Source organism: Sander lucioperca, chromosome 7 (assembly GCF_008315115.2).
Source record: "Sander lucioperca isolate FBNREF2018 chromosome 7, SLUC_FBN_1.2, whole genome shotgun sequence".
In the NCBI taxonomy this organism is placed as follows: domain Eukaryota; kingdom Metazoa; phylum Chordata; class Actinopteri; order Perciformes; family Percidae; genus Sander; species Sander lucioperca.
The window spans coordinates 43140424-43162858 of NC_050179.1; the positions used below are offsets into that span (position 1 = coordinate 43140424).

Genomic DNA, 22435 nt, shown 5'->3' on the forward strand with positions numbered 1-22435 from the left:
GATATTGTGGGTGTGAGAGCAATTTATAGAGAAGGGACAAAGATCATTTTTTTAAGGCTCTGTGCTCTGGCTATAACATCATCCACTCTAGCTCGCGCAATACACACTCATAAACGCAAAGAAATTCTGAAATTATCACTAAACTTAAACAGCTTTTTCACAAAAACTGTAGAAGATATCAAAACTAAAAAGATATAGCCGGATAGCTGAATATTTTGTGAACATTTTAAAGTTTGTTTGGCGTCTGTAGGTGAAAATTTTGGGAGTGGAAGAAGATTTTAAGGATTTGAAGCATGCTCTCATTGACTTCAATGTTAAAAAAAAGTGTTAAAAAGCTTAATATTTAAAAAAAAGTATAAATAGTAGAAAAAAAGTTGAAGAAGTCCCATCATTAGCTGAAAGAGCTGAACATTTTAAAAGTTGAGTGGTTTTAATAGCTGAACGTATGCAGAAGTTAGGAGAGCCAAAAAACGTACGGCATAATAAAAACAGAATAACAATAGTTGGAATGCTGCTGAATCAGCATTCCCACTAATAAAGAAGAGAATAACAATAGTTGGGAATGCTGAATCAGCATTCCCAACTATTGTTAAGATGAAATACCTTACTCACTGTGCAACAACAAGATTGGCAAGGAAAAATACAATTCTCTGAGTCTGAACATTTGCTGAGGTTCACAGATATCCATGACACACAAGAGGCTAGACGCACGAATCCATCTCCCCTGGAAGAAACTAACTAAGAAACGTAATTGATCCCGTGGAGTAAGCGAACAAGGTGTAGGAAATTAACCCGACCCTGTCCCAGCAAACATTGGGCTGAATGCAGGAGCTTCACAGCGCACAGTTTGGATGTTATCAACCGAATGTGAAAAAGTAAAGACTTGGCATAAACTTTTTAACCAGTTATTTTAATTATTTGCTTATGGTATTCAGACCATTGTTGTTTCTTAATTCTGCAAATGTTTTGTTATTGTATTTACTATTTCATTATTTCATTCATGCGGAGGTACGTGGCACAGCGGATCCAAGGTGCGCACTGTCACCTGCTGTTCAAGACACTGGCCTTACATGGGTCCTCCCTCTCCTCCTCTTGCATCGGGTTGGCTTGGGTCTGCCGTGATGTGCTAGACTCGATGATTTTCATTTTGACATCAGACCTTTTTTTTCTGCCATGGTTTGGTTCTTTGAACCCGCTGCATTCACCGCCCTTGTCACCAGTTTCTACTCTGCAGATTTTCTTTAATTGCTTATCCCAAATGACAAACCTCCAAATATAAAAAAATGTCCTTGCCTCCACCTCCGTGATCAGTACCTCAATCTCAGTCAGTGATTTGTTTTTGTTTTTTTGCGTGTTTTGCAGTGGGATTAAGATCATAGTGACAAACAATCTCAGTTTAATATATTTGTTTATGCTACGTATTTCCTTCTTCTGTTTCTAGAACATTGATAAGGAGGACACACAGTTCATGACCAACTGTGCCCCTGCAGTGACGGAGAGCACACCTCGAAGACGCACCAGGATACAGGTTTTCTGGACGGCGCCGCCTACTGGGTCTGGCTGTGTAATACTAAAGTGAGTTTCATTTTAAAAATAAGATTCTTTCAAACTTTCAAGAGACTTTTTTGTTTTTGTTATGGTGCCATTGTTAGAGAGGAATAACTACAAAACCAAAATCAGCCTGCAGAGGCTTATAGTTGATATTCATCACAGTGAATGTTTATCCATTTTGTGTTTGTTTTTAATTAAGTTACCTCACACAGTAATGCAGCAGCTGAAAACTCTACAAAATCCAAGATTTCAAAGTAAGCTACCTGTTGCAGGGTGCAGGAGAAAAAGGACCCAAACGCAGAGAGAGAGAGGCAGGCAGGAGCAGCGTTGAAACTCAAAGATTTATTTCCACCAAAAAACAAAAACAAATCTAGGGAGTCCTGTGAGCTGCAGGCAAAAACCAAGACCGAAGAAAAAGGAGACACGGAAAACTGACTGACACGGACACACAAACTGACACAAGGGGATACAAAACGATCTGACAAGAGACAAGGGAACACAGAGTTTAAATACATGAGGTAATGAACAAATGAGGGACAGGTGACACGACAGGTGAAACACATCAGGGACAATCAACAAAGGCGGGAACACAAAAAGTAAAACTAGACATGACAGGACAGAAAACAGACTATCAAAATAAAACAGGAAACAGGAACCACTGACAAAAACCTGAAATCAACTAAACACAGTAACTTGACAACACAGAACACAGAACACAGGAATTAACCAAAAATACACTATAAACCAGGAGATAACTAAACAGAAATATACAGAATATACAAACACAGGGAACATGCACAATTAAACAATAAAGACAACAGAAATGAACAAACTGGAACGGAAATATCCCTAAACCGTGACACTACCACTCTACTACTTTGATCCATTACAAAAAAACAGAAAACAGGTGCAAAGTATTTCTGTCTGTCAAGCTTTTTTTTTTAAATCAAAACACACGCATCTGCCGGAGACAGCAGGTTAATCTAACGATGCTAATTAGCTGAAATGAGGTTGAAAGACACTGGAGTTAACACAACATTTTTGAATATTTTAAGCCATTAGTCAGAGACTGTCTAAAGTGAATCCTTTGTTCCTTCACAACAGAAACTTGAGTAATATCTGATCAAATATATAGGCTGTTTTCATTGGCATTGCTAGAAAACAGATTCGGTCCATGTTTGCTTCCTGTCAGCTGATGTCATTTCGGGAAGATTTGTGTCCGTTTTGACAGACAAAACAAATATAATAGTGTTCTTGGTTGCAGTGTATAGCTGTGTATAGTCTTTCTCAGTGCAGCCCAGAGCCACTTCCCCAAGCTTTTCAGTGGGAAGCATCCTGAAGTAGAGAACAGAGCAAAGCTAAGCAAGGGGGACGCAGAGACATGACACAGAGCTGCCGGTCTCGTAATATTATAATAATATGACTTAATTCTTGAAACCTCAGATTATATAACAGTTGCCCCAACACTCCAGCCGATATTGACAGACTGGAATTCCACCTTTTGGTTTATCTTGAGTCCAGTTCAGACCAAAACTTATTTTATTTCTATGTTACAAACTGTCAACTGGTCAAAATTGCAGAGTTTTAGACGGAGGCTAAATGAGAGTCTGAGAGCACGGTATATGGTTGAGCAAGCTAAAGAGTGACTGAAGAGAGGGAGCGTTTCATGGCTACTAGAAATGCACCTGTACCAAGTTCTTTACTATCTCTATCCTCTTTAATATTTTAAGACGCTACAAATGATATTCAGCTATAAAAAAGCATGACAAGTCGGAAGTTAGGAGGCAAGTACAGAGAGTCGTTGCTATGGAGATGATACGTCTCATCTCGTTACATTGGTGTGAACTGCAGTTGTTGAAAGTTTCAATTTGTCTCATCGCAAATCATTTGTCTGAACTGGGCCTTTTTCTCTCCTTAATATGTGGGTGTAGAGCAGCTTCTTTTTTAAAGAGTTTTTTGGCCTTTTTTGGCCTTTAATTTATAGGACAGATGAAAACAGGAAAGGGGGGAGAGAGTGGGATGATGACATGCAGCAAAGGGCTGAGGGTCAGATTTGAACCCGGGCTGCTCAATCAGGTGAGCTACCAGGGTGCCCCTAGAGCAGCTTTTGCCATGTTTACTCCAGTCCTCCCCCAGGACTTCTCCTGCAGCAGCAGCCAGCTATCCCTGCATTCTTCAACATCGCTTCTTCTTTTTTCTGTTTTATGGCAGACTGAAACCACTGATTTTGAGGTTGCATACTACCATCTACTTTACTGGAGACACTGGCCCTCATTTATCAACCTAACGTAGAAACCAGCACAGATATAAATGCAGAAATCATCTTACAACAGGCTTCATGTGTGATTCATGAAACGTTCGTATCACACCAATCAGAGCGTAAGAATGGTCATACATTGATAAATGCAGCGTCTGGAAACCCACATAATTTGAATATCACCCCCCTAGAAAATTCTCGGTTTTGAGGCCTCGCCCCTACAATTCATGACATGGCAAGACTGTCATGAATTTTATCGCAGCCTACACTCATGTTCAAATTGATAAATGCCTTGCTTTGCATAGGAATTGGCGTACGCCCCTGTTTTAGGTCGTACGCACGTTTCATAAATGAGGGCCATTGCATCTACGTCATGTTCTAGCTGTCCTTAAAAATAAAAGTCCTCTGCTACTTTCATTTCATTCACTTTTATTGTGTGGGAAATAATGCACTTGTTCTAAATATTGAGGGCGACATGTCCCCTGCACCCCCCCGAAACCTACAACCTGAAAAAACCTGACAAAACTTCAGATTTGTCTTTTAACTATAATAAATATTATACCTGTTGTTACCATCTCAGTAACGCAAGTTACAACGCTTTTTGTTGCCGGAATCCTATGGTTGAGTTGACTGCAGAGACGGATATATTTGCGAGATGGACATAGGCCTACTCTGATTATTTTCAGGAGTTATTACGCTGCGTTGAAGCGAGTTGCTGTCCCACCACTGTTCCTGTGGTATACTTCTACTCCACTACAATTTAGAGTCAAGTAGGCCTATTGTACATTTTTTTCTTTTTATAGCTTACTTTGCAGATTCACATTAATAATACCAAATCTCTTTGTAATTAAGATATGATGGTGCCTGACCATTAAGAGCTTTGTCGGTCAGGAGAAGGATTTTAAATTCAATCCTGGATTTTACAGGAAGCCAATGCAGATAAGCTAATACAGGAGAAATATGATCTCTTTTTTTAGTTCTTGTCAGCACACATGCTACAGCATTCTGGATCAGCTGGAGAGTCTAAACAGACTTATTTGAGCAACCTGACATTAAGGAATTACAATAGTCCAGCCTTTAAGTAACAAATGCATAGACTAGTTTTTTTTGCATCGTTTTGAGATAGGATGTGCCTAATTTTGGCAATGTTACGCAGGTGAAAAAATGCTGTTCTATATATTTGTTTTAAGTGAGTGTTAAAGGATATCTCCTGATGAAAAATAACTCTCTTGTCCTTAATGCATGCTTGACGTTTAACTGGCTTGTCTGGTCCCTTTTGTCTGGCTTGATTGAGGTATAATTGGGTATCATCCGCATAACAGTGAAAGTTAATGGGTAATTATTAACTTTAGCGTGCCTGGAGGATTCATCGTTAACATTATCAAACTGAGATAAATTTTATGAATAGGACTCAAACCAGCTTAGTGCGGTTCCTTTAATGCCAATTAAATGTTCCAGTCTCTGTAACAGAATGCTATGGTCAGTAGTGTCGAATGCAGGACTAAGATCTAGTAAGACAAGTACTTTAAGTCCTTTGTCTGAAGCAGTTAGGTCATTTGTAATTTTCGCCAGTGCTGTCTCTGTTCTACGATACTCTCTAAATCCTGACTGTAAATCCTCAAATAAACTATTGTTATGTAGAAAGTCACATAACTGATTAGTGACTACCTTCTCAAGGATCTTGGAGAGAAAAGGAAGATTAGATATAGTCTATAGTTGGCTAAGACCTCTGGATGGAGGGTGGGTTTTTTCAGAAGAGGTTTTATCATAGCTACTTTAAATGACTGTGGTACATAACCTGTTAATAAAGACATATTGATCATATCTAGTAACGAAGTGTTAACCAAGGGTAAATCTTCTTTAAGTAGCCTAATTGGGATGGGGTCTAAGAGACATGTAGATTAGATTAGATTAGATTCAACTTTATTGTCATTTAGCAGAGGACAGGTACATAGCCAATGAAATGCAGTTGACATCCAACCAGAAGTGCAAAAGAAGCATTACATACCAAAATGCAGGTTGAGTACAGTATTCTGTGCAGTTATGTAGATGATAGAGATTATGTACAACAGTGTATAGATAAATACAGGTTTTCCAGATTACATGTCTACAGTGACATATAAGGAGTATAGAGGGTTATGTACAGATAGTATAAATAGACATTCTCTTTCTCTCTCTCTCTCTCTCTCTCTCTCTCTCTCTCTCTATATATATATATATATATATATATAGCACAGCAGTCTAAAAGCAGTCTAAGTATATGTCAGGTCTTAATGCTCTTTCTAGCGGTCCTGTGTTTAAAGGTAAACCGTTAGAAGTTGAGGGCAGGAGGTGATGGATTGTATCTCTAATTGTTATAATTTTATCATTAAAAAAACTCATGAAGTCGTCACTACTCAGAGCTATAGGAATAGATGGCTCAATAAAGCTGTGACTCTTTGTCAGCCTGGCTACAGTGCTGAAAAGAAACCTTGGGTTGTTCTTATTTTCTTCTATTAGTGATGAGGAATAGGCTGCTCTGGCATTTCAGAGGGCCTTTATGTTTTCAGATTGTCTTGTCAGTCTAAACGCAATTCTTCCAGATTGGTGGAACACCATTTACTTTCAAGTTTATGCAAGGTTTTTTTTAATTTGCGGGTTTGGGAATTATACCAAGGTGCTAATTTCCTTTGTTTCATCATCTTCTTTTTGAGAGGAGCAGCAAAGTCTAAAGTCGTCCGTAGCGAGGCCGCAGCACCGTCTACATAATTATCAATTTGGTAGGGCCTAAATTTAAAATAGGAGTCCTCTGTTATAAGGCATGGCATTGAATTAAATGCTGTTGTAAAAAGTTTCTTAAATTTAGCTATAGCACTATCAGATAGGAATCTAGTGTAGAAGCTTTTATCTAATTTCGTGTAGTCGGGTAATAAGAATTTGATTCTGTGGAAACACTACTAATTCTTCAGTTTCGATGCAATATGCCAGCACAAGGTTGAGGGTGTGGTTAAAACAGTGAGGGGCCTTATGCACACTCTGACTGAAACTAATCGAATTTAGTAGTGAGATGAACGCAATACTAAGGCTGTCTTTGTCCACATGGATATTAAAATCACCCACAATAATTACTTTGTCTGATTTAACCTCTTAAGAAACGCTTGGAATTCCATGCTTTTTGGTTTAAACGTCATACCCAAATTAAAAGTGGTACAGCTCCCATATACTTTGACACTCGGGTGTGCCTGACATCATTGGAAAGGTAACACTCTCAGGTTTTTGGTACGTGTTGTCGTTAAGTGTCAGGGTGATTCTAGGCCTTACTGACACAGAGTTACAGAGGCTAGAATGGAGGTTTTTTATTTCCGTCCAAGTCATACATCTGTAAAGTTATTAAAATACACTGCTGTAAACACATCTGGTGAGATACAGACAACACAAGGCCAGAAGCCAAAAGACTCAAAAATGGATTTTATATTATTTTTTTTCTACAGATATGTCTGTCCGTTTTTCTTATTTCAATTTGAAAAGTGCAAAGAAAAAAGCCAATAAAGTACAAAATAAAACACTTGTCAAATACACAAACACACCCACATCAATCACACATAAACTTGAAATAACAATTTACATAAAAATATAGAAATAAGTAATCATAAATTGCACAGGGTGTGATATGCTTATAGGAGGCCCTGTTTTTGCTTTGACACCGCTACAGCCATCAGAGGGTTAAAATTTCAGTGTCAAGTTTGGTGTCTATTGAATCGTCTGCTCAATGGCTATAAGGATATTAGGGTCTCGTAACATGGGAGTCTGACTGGTCCGAGCAAATGTCGGGCCTGACATCGCGTCAGAGGGATCATCGGCTTCCCATAGGGCTATCAAAGGCTAAACTGAACGTATTGGCTCAAACAAGGTATCTATGGAAACCTTAGACCTTAGAGAATACAGTGCCCATATCGAGCATGTAGAAGTCTTGGGTGAGAAGCAAGCCGCGATACAAGTGCGGAAATGAAAAGTGTTTACAGATTTTCCGTTGTGACTTGGCCAGAAACTTCAAAATTGTGAGGCGAACAGCTCATTTTGGATATAATGGCTTGGATAGTCCATTTCCTTGGACTCTTGGGGATTTATGAAAAAAAAAAATTGGGGAAAAATATCCCCGCTGTGGCTAAAGAGAGAAGGAAAAAGGTATGGATTCACTCTCGACTCTAGACACCAGCTGCTCAGTTTATGTCTATATTGCTTATATATTTTCTTTAACTTTATAACAGTTGTATAACTGCTATAAATCATCTTATGCTTTGTGTGTGGGCTTAGTTGAATCATGAGAGGCTAAGCTTTCAATTGTTGTGTCGCATGGCTGTATATTTTATATATATATATATATATTTTTTTTTTTTTTAAGATTTAATGCTTTAAAGTTATAAAAACCTTTATGAGTGGAGGTTACAGCGACAAAGTGTGCCGTCCACGGTACAGTGAACCTATGATTTAAGGACTAGACTTGATAAAAACTCAGAGAATTCAGATAAAAATTCAGAATACGGACCTGGTACACTACAAGAAATAGAATTGGCTGTAATGTTTTAATTATGTGAAAGATTAAGAACAAGCCTTTCAAACGAGTTATAATTTAGTTTAGGTTTAAGATTAATTAATAGGCTTGAGTCAAAGATGGCTGCAACTCCCCCTCCTTGGCCAGAGTCTCGAGGAATATGAGTAATAATATGACAGGGAGGAGTGGATTCATTTAGACCAACATATTCGTCATGGCACAGCCATCCATCCATCCATCCATCTTCGTCTGCTTATCCGGTATCTGGTCGCGGGGGGAGCAGCTCCAGCAGGGGACCCCAAACTTCCCTTTCCCAAGTCACATTAACCAGCTCCGACTGGGGGATCCAGAGGCGTTACCAGGCCAGGTTGGAGATATAATCCCTCCACCTAGTCCAAGTCTTCCCCGAGGACCACTCCCAGCTGAACGTGCCTGGAACACCTCCCTAGGGAGGTGCCCAGGGGGCATCCTTACCAGATGCCCGAACCACCTCAACTGGCTCCTTTCGATGCTGGGGAGCAGCGGCTCTACTCCGAGCTCCTCACGGATGACTGTGCTTCTCACCCTATCTCTAAGTGAGATGCCAGCCACCCTCCTGAGGAAAGCCATTTTGGCCACTTGTACCCTGGTTCTTGTTCTTTCGGTCATGACCCAGCCTTCATGACCATAGGTGAGGGTAGGAACAAAAACTGACTGGTAGATGGAGAGCTTTTCCTTCTGGCTCAGCTCTCTTTTCATCACAACGGTGCGATAATTTGAATATAATACCGCACCCGCTGCGCTGATTCTCCGACCAATCTACCGCTCCATTGTCCACTCACTTGCGAACAAGACCCCAAGGTATTTAAACTCCTTCACTTGGGGTACGGACTCATTCCCTACCTGGAGAAGGCACTCCATTGGTTTCCTGCTGAGAACCATGGCCTCAGATTTAGAGGTGCTGATCCTCATCCCAGCCGCTTCACACTTGGCTGCAAACCGATCCAGTGAGTGCTGAAGGTCACAGGCCGATGATGCCATCCAACAGGTTCTCACACTCATCTCGTAAAATACGGACACTTGGTCAGGTGCCTTTGTCGTTCTTATTGACGCTAAAAGTCTCCTTTAGCGCTATAAGTAAACACGCTTGGTCGGGACTATTGCCGTCCCTTTAGCGCTATAAGTAAACGTGCTTGGTCGGGACTATTGCCGTCCCTTTAGCGCTGTAAGTAAACGCGCTTGGTCGGGACCATTGCTGTCCCTTTTGACGCAGTTATGTTAAGAAAAAGGTCGTGGGTGGGCGTACGGTTCTGTGACACGCAGGAGGAAAATAAAAAGCGACTATAGCAAGCGTGACAAGCGGGATGCGAACCCCGCTCTCCTGGGTGAAAGTCCTGTGTTTGTTTGATCCATCCACCACCCCAACCAACCTCCATACACGGAAATTCGCCCTTACATACTACTCGCTAAATCCTATCTAACTGCTGCTCTCCCCAGTGCGTTACACAAACACGCTGAAAGACGCCTTTTTCATCACATCAGACGCTGACAACCACTGTCCAAACGTCCTTATTTTACGAGTTCGGAATGAGAACGGGTTGTGCCATCAGGACCACATCATCTGCAAAAAGCAGCGATGAGATCCCCAGCCCACCGAACTGCAACCCCTCCCCACCCCGACTACGCCTTGATATCCTGTCCATAAATACTACAAACAGGATTGGTGACAAAGTGCAGCACTGGCGGAGGCCAACCCTCATCTGAAATGAGTCTGACTTACTGCCGAGAACCCGGACAGCTCTCGCTTTGGTCGTACAGAGATTGGATGGCTCTGAGAAGGGACGCCCTCACCCTATACTCCCGCAGCACCTCCCACAGTATCTCCCGGGGGACCCTGTCATACGCCTTCTCCAGATCCACAAAGCACATGTTGGGTATACTCCCAGGCTCCCTCCAGGATCCTTGCGAGAGTGAAGATCTGATCCGTTGTTCCACGACCAGTACGGAATCCGCATTGTTCCTCTTCAACCCGAAGTCGGGCGGCCGAACCCTCCTTTCCAGTACCTTGGAGTAGACTTTACCAGGGAGGCTAAGAAGTGTGATACTCCTGTAATTGGCACACACCCTCTGGTCCCCCTTTTTGAACAGGGGAACCACCACACCGGTCTGCCACTTCTTAGGCACCATCCCAGACTTCCACGCAATGTTGAAGAGGCGTGTCAACCAAGACAACCCCTCCACACCCAGAGCTTTAAGCATTTCTGGATGAATCTCATCAATCCCTGGGGCTTTGCCACTGTGGAGTTGTTTAACTATCTCAGCGACTTCCACCAGGGAAATTGACGACAATCCCCCATCATCCTCCAGCTCTGCCTCTACCATAGAGGGCGTATTAGCTGGATTTAGGAGTTCCTCAAAGCGCTCCTTCCACCGCCCTATTACCTCCTCAGTTGCGGTCAAGAGCGTCCCATCCTTGGATGGTTCCCTGCTTCCCCCTCCTGAATTGGTGAACGGTTTTCCAGAAGCACCTTGCCGACCGAAAGTCCTTCTCCATGTCTTCTCCGAACTTTGCCTCTTTCACGGCAGAGGCTGCAGCCCTTCGGTACCTTGCAACTGCCTCCGGAGTCCTCTGGAATAAAGACTCCTTCAGTCGGACGGCTTCCCCGAGCACTGGTGTCCACCACGGTGTTTGTGCCCCTTGAGGCACCTAAGACCCTAAGACCACAGCGCTCCACTGCAGCTTCAGCAATGGAAATTTTGAACATTGTCCACTCAGGTTCCATGCCCCCAGCCTCCACAGGGATGCACGAAAAGCTCCGCCAGGGGTGTGAGTTGAAAGTCTGTCGGACAGGGGCCTCCTCCAGACGTTCCCAATTTTCCCGCACTACCCATTTGGGCTTACCAGGTCTGTCCAGAGTCTTCCCCCACCCCCTGACCCAACTCACCACCAGATGGTGATTGGTTGACAGCTCCGCCCCTCTCTTCACCCGAGTGTCCAAAACATACGGCCTCAGATCAGATGAAACAATTATAAAATCGATCATTGACCTTTGGCCTAGGGTGCTCTGGTACCAGGTACACTTATGAGCATCCCTATGTTCAAACATGGTGTTTGTTATAGACAATCAATCACTAGCACAGAAGTCCAACAACAGACAACCACTCTGGTGTTGGGACCGTCCAGGAGTGAGTTAAACATTATCTTGTCAAACAAAGGATTTCCAGCCAACATGTGCTCAGAGACAATGGGCCTGAGACAAAGAAGGCCTACTTGGAAAATTCCGATCCAGGTCTCCTCAGGAAAGATGGTTCATCACCCATTTTCTAACAACAGCCTGCATGCAGACCTTGCAGCCTAAAAGTCGCACCTAGGTGTTACTGCACAAAATGGCCGAAACACCAGGAGGTCCTGCATTCCCATTGGACCAGTGGACCCCAAACACAGCATGGGGCCTGAGACTATAAAACTGGCTTAGACACCAAAAATCTTCGTCTTTCATAGCAACCCCGTTGCTGCAGGAAGCACGCAAGCTTGTGCCAAAACTTCCACTTTCTGGAGAAAGTGGATTTATCTCTCGGTGTTCTAGAAGAACACCACTGGATCCTGTAACACACATCGTGTTTCAAAACTGCAGAGAGAACAACACGTTCTCTAGAAGGAAATCAGACACGTTTTTCTTCTCAAGTCGACTCTAGCTCTCTTCCTTCTGCTCTTTTTGGAAGGAGAGCTTCCTCTGATCTGCTGATGAGTAGACACGGACCCCCGTTTCTTTCGTAGAAACCTACGGACAAACGGACTGAACACAGTAAGAAGGCTTACGTCTGGGCAGAGATAAATAGTGTGTTTTATTAATGAGTAATTTGCTATTGCTGCTACTTCATGTTACCATTAATGTGATCTGATTAATACAGCGCTACTGCTGCGCGTGTAATGTATTAATCTAGGATTGTGACCGCTGAGTCAAATCTATTCTGTGAATGTACTCTGATCACGTTGCATTGTTGATATGTTGTGTTGAATATGTAGCTAGCTTGTTCAGGCTGTAAATGCTACTTTCTGCTTCTCCCACTGCTGAGGAGTTTTAGGTACTGTTAGATCCAAGTATATATATATATATATATATATATATATATATATATCTTTCTTTCCTACTTCTCTAACCTTTCTCTCACACACACATATATGAACACATAGCTAGTTACACACGCGCTAAGGTGAACAGCTGGTCAAACAGCGAGTCACATAAACTGCAGAGCGCACACCGCTCCACAGTTCTGCGCTCCGGTGTCTCCCTCTTGTCAACCACACGTGTGCAGACACGTTAGCTTAGCAGCTAGCCTATTGTTGGTAGCACATAGCTTAGCCTGAATGAGCTAATGGCTAATCTTAGCCTAGCCTATCAATACCGCCCTCTTGGGGTAAAACAGTTTTGTTCAGCTCACAGGAGTAGCCATTTTTGTAGTCTTTGGCTAGACGGTTTTGGTTTTAATTGATCAAAGGATTATTGATTGGCCATTGATAATTTTGATTTTAATAAATTCTACTATACGTTAATTAGCAGTTGTTTGTGATTATTTGTATACTTGTTGTATTAATTGCTGGTTAAACACAGGTCAGTGCTCGGATTTCACCCTTCCACTGACAAATGAGACTATTCCACAGTTCAATATTGGCCCCTGAAGTTCCAGGGTGGTGCCCCGTTTTGATTGTTTGTTGATTTGATAAAGTTATTAATAACCATATTCATAACTTTATTAATATTGATAAACATCTTTGATAATATGCCAATAATCTGATCTGTACCCCTACGTGTACCCAACACTGGTTTAGATCAGCAAGGCCGTTCCTCCCAATCACGCCTCTCCATGTATCTCCATCATTGCCCACGTGCGCGTTGAAGTCCTCCAGCAGAACTATGGAGTCCCCCACTGGAGCCCCATACAGGACTCCATTCAAGGTCTCCAAGGCCAAATACTCCAAACTCTTGTTTGGTGCATATGCACAAACAACAGTCAGAGTTTTCCCCCGCACAACCTGCAGGCGTCCACCGGGGTAAACTCCAACGTAGCGGCACTCAGCCGGGGGCTTGTGAGCTCCAGATGGGGGCCCCGGGCTTCCTCCGGGCAGGGTCACTCTATCTCTTCCTTGTTTACTCATAGGGTTTTTGAACCATTCTTTGTCTGGCCCCTCACCTGAGACCACTTTGCCATAGGAGACCCTACCAGGAGCACAAAGCTCCAGACAACACAGCTCTCAGGTTCATAGGGACACACAAACCTCTCCACCACGATAAGGTGATGGTTCCCGGAGCACAGCCATGTTTCTGTAAAACAGAATAGATCAATGCGTTTATCTGATATCAAATCGTTTACTAGTACTGCTTTAGTCTGATCTGATATTTAAAAGTCCACATTTAATTATACTATTATGATCTACTATTGTAGTGGTGGTTATAATTTGTATTAGGTTTTTGTGTATAACTCCTCTGTCGTTTACTTTTGATTTAATTGATTTGAGTCGGGGGACATACACCATGGTTATGGAACTATGAGTGGGTAACTGCTCCAACAGAAACACAGAGAAGCATGCATTACTCCACCCTTGACTCCTGGTTTCAACGCTGGGTTGTCATGGTTTAGCACTGCTAATAGACAGGTCAGGTCAGATTTCTAGATATGAGTCCAAAGTTGGATGAATGCCGTCTTTTCTAATCAGACCAGTTTTGCCCCAGAATGCCTGCCAGTTATCTACGTAGCCTACATCATTTGCTGGGCACCACCCCAACAAATGATGACATGCGGCTGTACATGTCATCGCTGATCAAGTTTGGCAGGGTCCAGAGAAAACTACAGGATCCAACCTAGTCTTTGCATATGCACACACTGAATCAACATTCATTTTAATAATCTCCAATTTGCGTAATCAGGTATCATTACTAACGGTGTGAATAACAATCTTACTGTATTTACGTTTATCTTTAGCCAGTAGTAGTAAGTAGGATTCAACATCGCCCACTCTGGCCCCAGGGATACACATGACCGCAGCAGCTGGAGCCGCTAACTTCACGTTTCTCAGTATGGAGCTCCCAATAACCAGATTTGGCTCCTCAGCGGGTGTGTCACTGAGTGGGGAGAAAAACTCGAAGGGGTTGGTGGTTAACCATGGGCTCAGGTTTAGGGCGACCACAGCCATATACACCCACGGTGCTTTATTTAGAGCTACGATTCCTACGGTCAGTCACGCCCGGCTGCACGGGGGCAGTATGTTGGCCCACACCAGCTACGGAGCGCTGGCTAGCTACAGAAGCATACGAGTGAGATTCCATGGTGCTAAGCCATGCCTCAAACTCACTAAGCCTTCCTCCAGAGCAATAATACAATTATGTAGTAATAATAGTAATTAAAGCTGCAAGCAGCGATGGACGGGCCCTCGCTCCTCTGTGCGCGTCGGGGTCACCGGCGGTCGCCGCTCCTTGCGACCGTGAATTTGTGCGGCACTCAAACACCGCAAATCGTCACCAATGAAAAGGGAACTCCCTGCTGCGTTCAATGATACCTCACACAAGACTCTACCTTAGATGGGTCAGCATTTATGAAAGGGGGCGTGGCTTGAACATAGGGGGGGGGCCAAACCATCACCAATGAAGAAGTAACTCTCTGCTGAGTTAATTGATACCTCACACAATGGTCAACCTTAAATCGTTCAAATGTTATGAAAGGGGGCGTGGCTTAAGCATAGGGGGCGGGCCAAACAATCACCAATGAAGAAGGAACTCTCTGCTGAGTTCAATGACACCTCACACAAGACTCTACCTTAAACGGTACAAATGTTATGAAAGGGGGCGTGACCTGAGAAAGTGGGCATGGTTATATTATAGGGGCTGGCTCATTATCACATGTATACCATACATTCTAAGTTTCATGTAAATCGGATGATGTTTGTCATATAAGGCGCATTTCCTGTTGCCAGGGGGGGGCGCTTTGACCAAAAGTCAATTTTGGCCTGTAGGTGTCCTCAGGCCTGGACCCTTGTCAATCGTGAGAATTTTCGTGCAGATACGACAACGTACACTCAAGTTACAACAACTTCTTTGTTCATCCCTAAACACTCAAAATGGCCGCCACGCCACGCCCACACCGTCTGACAAAAAGTTTTTCTTTTAATAACTTTTCATCTTTAAAGTGTTGGGATGATAGAGACCAAGTTTGAAGTACATCGGATGAAATCTCTAGGAGGAGTTCGTTAAAGTATAGCACCTTGACTTTTAGGCCTACTTCCTGTTGCCACTAGGGGGCGCTATGACTTTAAGTAAATATCGGCCTTTCATTTGTCCTCAGGGTTGGACTCTTATGAATCCTGAAAAGTTTCGAGCCAATCGGACAATGTACACTCGAGTTACACCCACTTCCTGTTTCGGCGGCGAAACGCACAAAATGGCCGCCCCGCCACGGCCATGCCCTATGACGAAAGGTTTTTCCTTTTAACAACTTTTCATCTTTAATGTCTTAAGATGGCACAGACCGAATTTGAAGTTGATCGGATGAAATGGTAGCGAGCGAGCCATTTTTGCGCGCCTATTCCCGAAACCCTTAAAATACGTAAATTTTCACCAGACTTGATGCGACCGCCAAATTTGGTGAGTTTTTGAATATGTTAAGCCCCTCAAAAAGCCAATTCATTTGCCGGGAAAAAGAATAATAATAATAATAATAATAATTCCTTCAGTTTCAATAGGGCCTTCGCTCGGGCCCTAATAATTCCTTCAGTTTCAATAGGGCCTTCGCCGCTGTCGGCGCTCGGGCCCTAATAATTCCTTCAGTTTCAATAGGGCCTTCGCCGCTGTCGGCGCTCGGGCCCTAATAATTCCTTCAGTTTCAATAGGGCCTTCGCCGCTGTCGGCGCTCGGGCCCTAATTCCTTCAGTTTCAATAGGGCCTTCGCCGCTGTCGGCGCTCGGGCCCTAATAATAATTCCTTCAGTTTTAATAGGGCCTTCGCCGCTGTCGGCGCTCGGGCCCTAATAATTCCTTCAGTTTCAATAGGGCCTTCGCCGCTGTCGGCGCTCGGGCCCTAATAATTCCTTCAGTTCCAATAGGGCCTTCGCCGCTGTCGGCGCTCAGGCCCTAATAAACTGCTTACCATTTTCCTGTAAACCAAACTGACCATTTCAAGAAATCAACTATTTAAATCTCAAAATATATTTTTATTACAATTTTATATATAATTTACATTTATATATTTATATATTATATATACTTTACTAGAGCCAGAACAGTATATATAATTTATATTTATATATTTATGTATTATATATACACACACATTACTACAGCCTGAACAGTAAAGTATGAATTAACACAATAAATCTTAAAAGTCAGAACAGTAAAGTATAAATTAACACAATAAATCTTAAAAGCCAGAATAGTAAAGTATAAATTAACACAATAAATCTTAAAAGCCAGAACAGTAAAGTGTGTCTGCACAGGATTCATTTAAAGCCACCACCCCCAACTCTCCCGGGGGCATGCTTGAGATGATCGGCTGCAGCAGACTTTATTTGGGCCTCTGTTGCAGCTGGGTCCCATCGCATGATAGCAGCTACAATCAAAGCAAAAAAATCCACGTGTAAAATAAATAAATAAATACAAACGCCACTGTTGTGGCTTAGCTTGCAGCAAAGATACATAGTAGAAAATAGAGTACTCAAATCAATTAAATTGGTTAATTAATCACACATCAAGTAAAATTACGTCAAGCCTGATATTAAACACACAGACTTTTTAAATGACAATAATATGGAGCTTACCTTTTATTGCTGAAAACAATTTCTTGTCTTCAAACCCGATTTTGTCCTTTTTGCCCTTCCCCTTCATATTGAATAGGGTCATGAGTTGATTGGTGAAGAGCCTAATCCAAAAAAAAAAAAAAAAAGAGGAATTATTCTTTGCGCCACACACGCGTGCCACTTACATGATTGTCCATGCACGGTGACCACAGGTTGCATTTCTCCAATATGTTGAATCGTCTCAACTTTTTTCTGAATAAATGAAAAAAATAAACGATTTTGATAGAGCATTGGCATTATGCATAGCCATACTATTTTTACCTTCATCAAACTGCCAGAAAACGACACTAGACTGATACAATATAATTACACAGATCTCTACATACAGACGTTTTGGTTGTCTGAGATGGACATAGGGCTGCATAAATTAGCCAGCGGCAGCCTTAGGCCGGCTACACACTGGCTGCGTCGCATGAGCGTGGCATTTCTGTTGCGCGTCAGCTGCGTGGATTTTTTTGTCTTTACACACCAGAAACGTGTCTGATGCGGTGCTGCTGCTGCTAGCCTTGTCTGGACACATGTACATTTCCCATTGATTTACTGCACTCAAGCAGTAGTATACTTCATGTTAAACATATACTGATTTGATAACAGCAAAGACGTCGGCGTATTGACTGCAAAATAGACTACAGAATATCTTGTTTTGTATTGACGTGCAATATTTGAAAATTGATTTTTTTTTTATTACATTTATATCTGCATTTGTCAAAACCTAGAGACTTTCAAACAACACGTCATTTATTAATATGTATTTGTGTCAAAATGACAAACATCTTTTCGTATTCTATTTTGCCGGGAAACACTTCCAACACGCTTGCGTGTCGCGTGAAATAGGCTTTGGTTCCATTTCTAGCATGCGTGTCACACAGGCAGTGTGTAAGCTCTAACCTGTTAACATGGGAGCCGAAATAAAAAACGGACACGCCACGCAGCTGACACGCTCACGCCACGCAGCAAGTGTGTAGCCGGCCTTAGTCAATAGGCGCACAGTAGGGCTGGGCGATAGATATTTTCAATATAGTTTGTGGATGTCACTAACTTCAGCTCTAGGAGTAATTGCGTGTGAGACGGAGCCTGCTGGACCCGGCAAGAAATGTGACCCAGGACCAAAATATAGTTCATAAAAAGCGCAGTGATGATACAGACATTACATACGAGATGTTTGTAACGCTGCTGACCTGCCGATGTGCATTCAACTTGCGCTTCACTCTGTGAGTAGACAATCCAGTCTGCAGTAAAGTTCAGACACTTCACTGATCAATTTGATCATGAATGAATGATTTACCCTGCAGAGATCTGAGGAGCAGTTAACATAAATCGACCAAAGCTTAAATTCCAACATAAAAAAAATGAAAAATGAAAGGTAACCGACATCCGGCCGAAATGAGTGAAATCTGTTTGAATTTCCAGCGGCAACTGAGCAATCCCAGAAGTGGAATATTGTGGATATAGACTAACTGTACAGTAACAATCGGCTTCCCGATGAGAGACCGTTTTTGTATCATAAATTTCAGTCCATCGCATGCTCTCTCTTGTCCATGAGCCCGTCTGTCTCTCCTTCTCACTTTCTTAATCCTTCTGTTATTGTTGTTAAAAACAGAAATAGGGCCTTTTTATTCAACATAGGGAATGAAAGAGGGAGGAAAATGTCTGCATTTTATTTTAATGACTGTTCGTTTTGATAAGTGTGTATGACATCTCACATGGCTTTGACTTACAACTAAATATTGCCATTTTCATAAAAGATACGATATACTGTATATCGTTTATCACCATTTAGCCAAAATACACCGACATGATTTTTTTATTCATATGGCCAAGTCATAGCGTACAGTCCTAGCCCTTATTCAAACCATCAACTAAACTCTGTCAACCACCAAATGGAAAAACAATTGGGGACACAAGAAAACCAAAGCAGAGCTGAACTAACATGATCAACTGTTCTGGTCAAATGTCTAAAGACCTAGCATTTACATTAAGCATTTGTAACATTGGAATAAAATGTCCTCGACTGTGGTATTTAACGATTATACAAAATGATCACGGTCAGGTCAAACATTGCAATCAGGCATCAATTTTGAGAGGACAATTTCAGTTTTGAGCAGTACCCAATCCAATGTACATATAATTGCTGCCTGTTGCTTTGGCATCACTGCTCCATATGAATAGGGGTTATGTCCAACATTCTTTCAGGTTCTACAAAACAGGTTTAACTACTTCCGGCCTTCTGCTACTGAGGTAAACACAGCGTACTAATGGCCACCTTCTATAGCCGGTGTTTACAGGAGCTACCCGTAATTACAATTTCCGATGTACACCGTATTGCCAAACGGACGTCCAGAGCCCCCAAGTACTCTGTTAGACAAGGGATTTAAGTTTTACGCCTCCTCATTTATTCATAATTATGAAGATATGTAGTATGTAGTTTTTGCTTTTGCTTAGTAAACTCTGTGTACACAAACAATGTTCTCAATGCTCGAGTTCATGTGTAGAGCCCCTGGTGATACTTGGACCAAAGTTTGATGTTTTGTCGAGCCTTCTTAGTGTTTTAAAAATAGTGATTTTGGTGCGATCATAGTAGTGCCCCTAGCACCCCCATTCAAAATGCCATTTGACCGAAAATGAAAAAAAACAAACATAAAATCTTAAAAGAGGCGCTTCCGTCATAATTATGCTTTTAAACGAAAGTTTGACTCTTGGTACATTCACAAAAAAGACCCTAGGTTGCATTTTGGCGAGAGTTACACTTTAACCACCAAGCATTAGCATTATTGTTAGCTACTTGTCAACCAGCACATTGTAGTAACGTTAAGCTGGATCGATATTGATTATTGTATCAATAAATAAGGTCTCTGCTGTATTACTGTGTTGTATATATCTTCTGGCATAAAATGCCGACTGCAGACAGTGGTGATAACGAAATGATCACACCTTTTTTTTTGGACCCATATCACCCTGACTGACTCGCAGCTCAGCACACAACAAAAACTGCTGTTCAGATGTTGTTGGTTCTGATATTTTAACATTACAACATTTTAATTCAAACAAATACACTAAAGTTTGATCAGAAATTACAATTTTATTATAATAAGCGAAACTTAAGTTACCTAAGAGATCACCTTTAATGCACTAACTAAATGTTAGTTTAACCCTTAATGGATGGGTTGGCTGTAAAACTGAATTGCCACTTTGGGGATTAATAAAGTTATCTGAATCTGAATCACCTACCACTGCAGATGTGTACTGAAGTGAAAAGTGGAAATGATTAGACCCGTTTTCCGGTTCTAACGCTGGGTGTTCCGCATAACCCCTATTGGCATTAGAGGTTGAAAACTTCTTACCAAGGTTTCAAATTTATGTGTTTCCAGAAGAGAAGCCTCCTCCCTCTGGAACTCTTCCAATGTGTCCATCTTTATTATTTCAATTCCAGAGTGAGGTACGCTCCTCTGCAGTTTCCTTACTTCGTCAGTGAGAGTCACCAGCTTTGTAAGTACTATCTTCTGGAACTCTGGCAATAATGAGCATTTAAGAAAAAAAGTAATTACTCACTACAATCATGGTTCTGATAACAGCAAGGCATTTCAGCCTTTCAGTAACAGAGTGCTCTCTAGCAATCCCAGAAAAATCAATGACTATTCAATTAGTTACTTAACACTGTATTCAACAGGGAAACCTTAACCCTGTATTTGACAAATCAGTTTCATTAAAGAAAAATTTTATTAAGAGATGGTTCTAGACTCAATGACATAAATGCCAAAGCAACAAGATGAAAACCTGAAGTCTGACTTACCAAACAGTTACAAAGAGAATGCAATGTTATAATACATAAGTAATTAGTCTAGGTGTCACATGCATATTTTCTTGTACTTACTCGCTTCTGACAGGGGGAATGAGGTTGGCAGAGCCCTTTTGGAAATGGACCTTGCATGTGAAAGACCTAAGCAGGAAAGATAAAAGTGCGTGAAGCAAACAACATATTTAGAACATATGTACAATGTGCCTCATTGAGTGATACAACCAATGACATTCACCATCTATGGAACTGCTCTCCACAGCCTGGGACCTGGGTACACCTGAGAAACCAAAACCACCAACATTAGTCAGTCCAGTAGCGATAGTATTCTTCCTTTTTATTTGATATTCAATAAGACAAGGCAAATGTAACTGGCAATACTCACGCCTACTTGAAGTGTCCCGGCCCACAGCCATTATTATTAGCCATTATCAATAGTGCTAATTAGGGGTGGAACGGTACATGTATTCGTAATGAACCGAAACGGTACGGGCGTCTCGGTTCGGTACATGAATTTACACGGAGAATACACGGTATAAAAATAAATAGCTAGTTAAGTAAAGTTAGCGTGTGAAGCTAACGCCATGACTGCTCTGTGTAACCGAAGCTGCTCTTTTAACACCCCTGCTCTGTGCATTCACATATGAGAGCAGCGCTTGTCTCCCATATCACACTACTAGCTGATTGTCTTATTTTGTTTACAAGTTCCAGATGGAGTCTGGAGATGATGTGGGGTAGCCCACATGTTGTTTACTGTTTACATCTTACTTTAGGCCTATACGCTTCAGGCTGTTGCAGCTAGCTCAGGGGACAGACTGGATGACACTAGGTGGTATGACCTATGCTGATTTTAAATTGAATAAAACAAGCCAACTGCGACTGGCTATACTTACGAGTACTTGAACTGTCCCGGTCCACAGACCTGGACGAACCTAAGCAACGCAGAGCACAAACATCAGTCACAAACATCAGTCAGTCATGAACAATGGTCCTTGTGACCTGCCTGCTGATTTGATATTCTAAAAATGAAAAGTTAAACTCACCACTAGTTGGCCTGTCGCGGCCCACAGACCTGGGTGAACCTAAGCAACGCAGAGCAGAAACATCAGTCATGATCAATAGTCCTTGGGACCTGCCTGCTGATTTGATAATCTAACAATGAAAAGTTAAACTTACCACTAGTTGACCTGTCGCAGCCAACAGACCTGAGTGAATCTAATCAACGCAGAGCAGAAACATCAGTCAGTCATGATCAATAGTCTATTGTTCTGTGGGCTGATTTTATATGGTTTGATGGGCCTGGTTCAACATAACATTTGTCCAAAAAACTGCAGAGAATGTTTTGTTAAAATGTTTACTTTGGAAAAGAAATGTGGCAATCGGTGTCTCTCTTTCTGGAACTGAATACACAGTTTCCCTCATCTTAACAAACTCAAGTTTTCACTAAAATCACTTTCTGGAATACACCCCTGGACTGGAC

The 22435-nt window shown here is 42.0% G+C and overlaps 1 protein-coding gene and 1 long non-coding RNA gene across 3 annotated transcripts in view; one reads left to right on the top strand and one right to left on the bottom strand.

The window, feature by feature from the left end:
- LOC116057552 (spondin-1-like) overlaps window positions 1–22435 on the top strand; it is a 293280-nt gene that overhangs the window by 49563 nt on the left and 221282 nt on the right. For both annotated transcript variants that reach the window (XM_031310072.2, XM_031310065.2), the window contains exon 3: window positions 1442–1575. In XM_031310072.2, coding sequence (XP_031165932.1) covers window positions 1442–1575 — 134 coding nt within the window. The remainder of the gene's footprint in view (window positions 1–1441; window positions 1576–22435) is intronic.
- On the bottom strand, window positions 6927–21356 carry LOC118495444. The gene is made up of 3 exons (XR_004897867.1): window positions 21347–21356; window positions 11636–11642; window positions 6927–7054 (listed from the first exon to the last, which is right to left on the bottom strand). It is a non-coding gene; the product is annotated as an uncharacterized LOC118495444 (long non-coding RNA).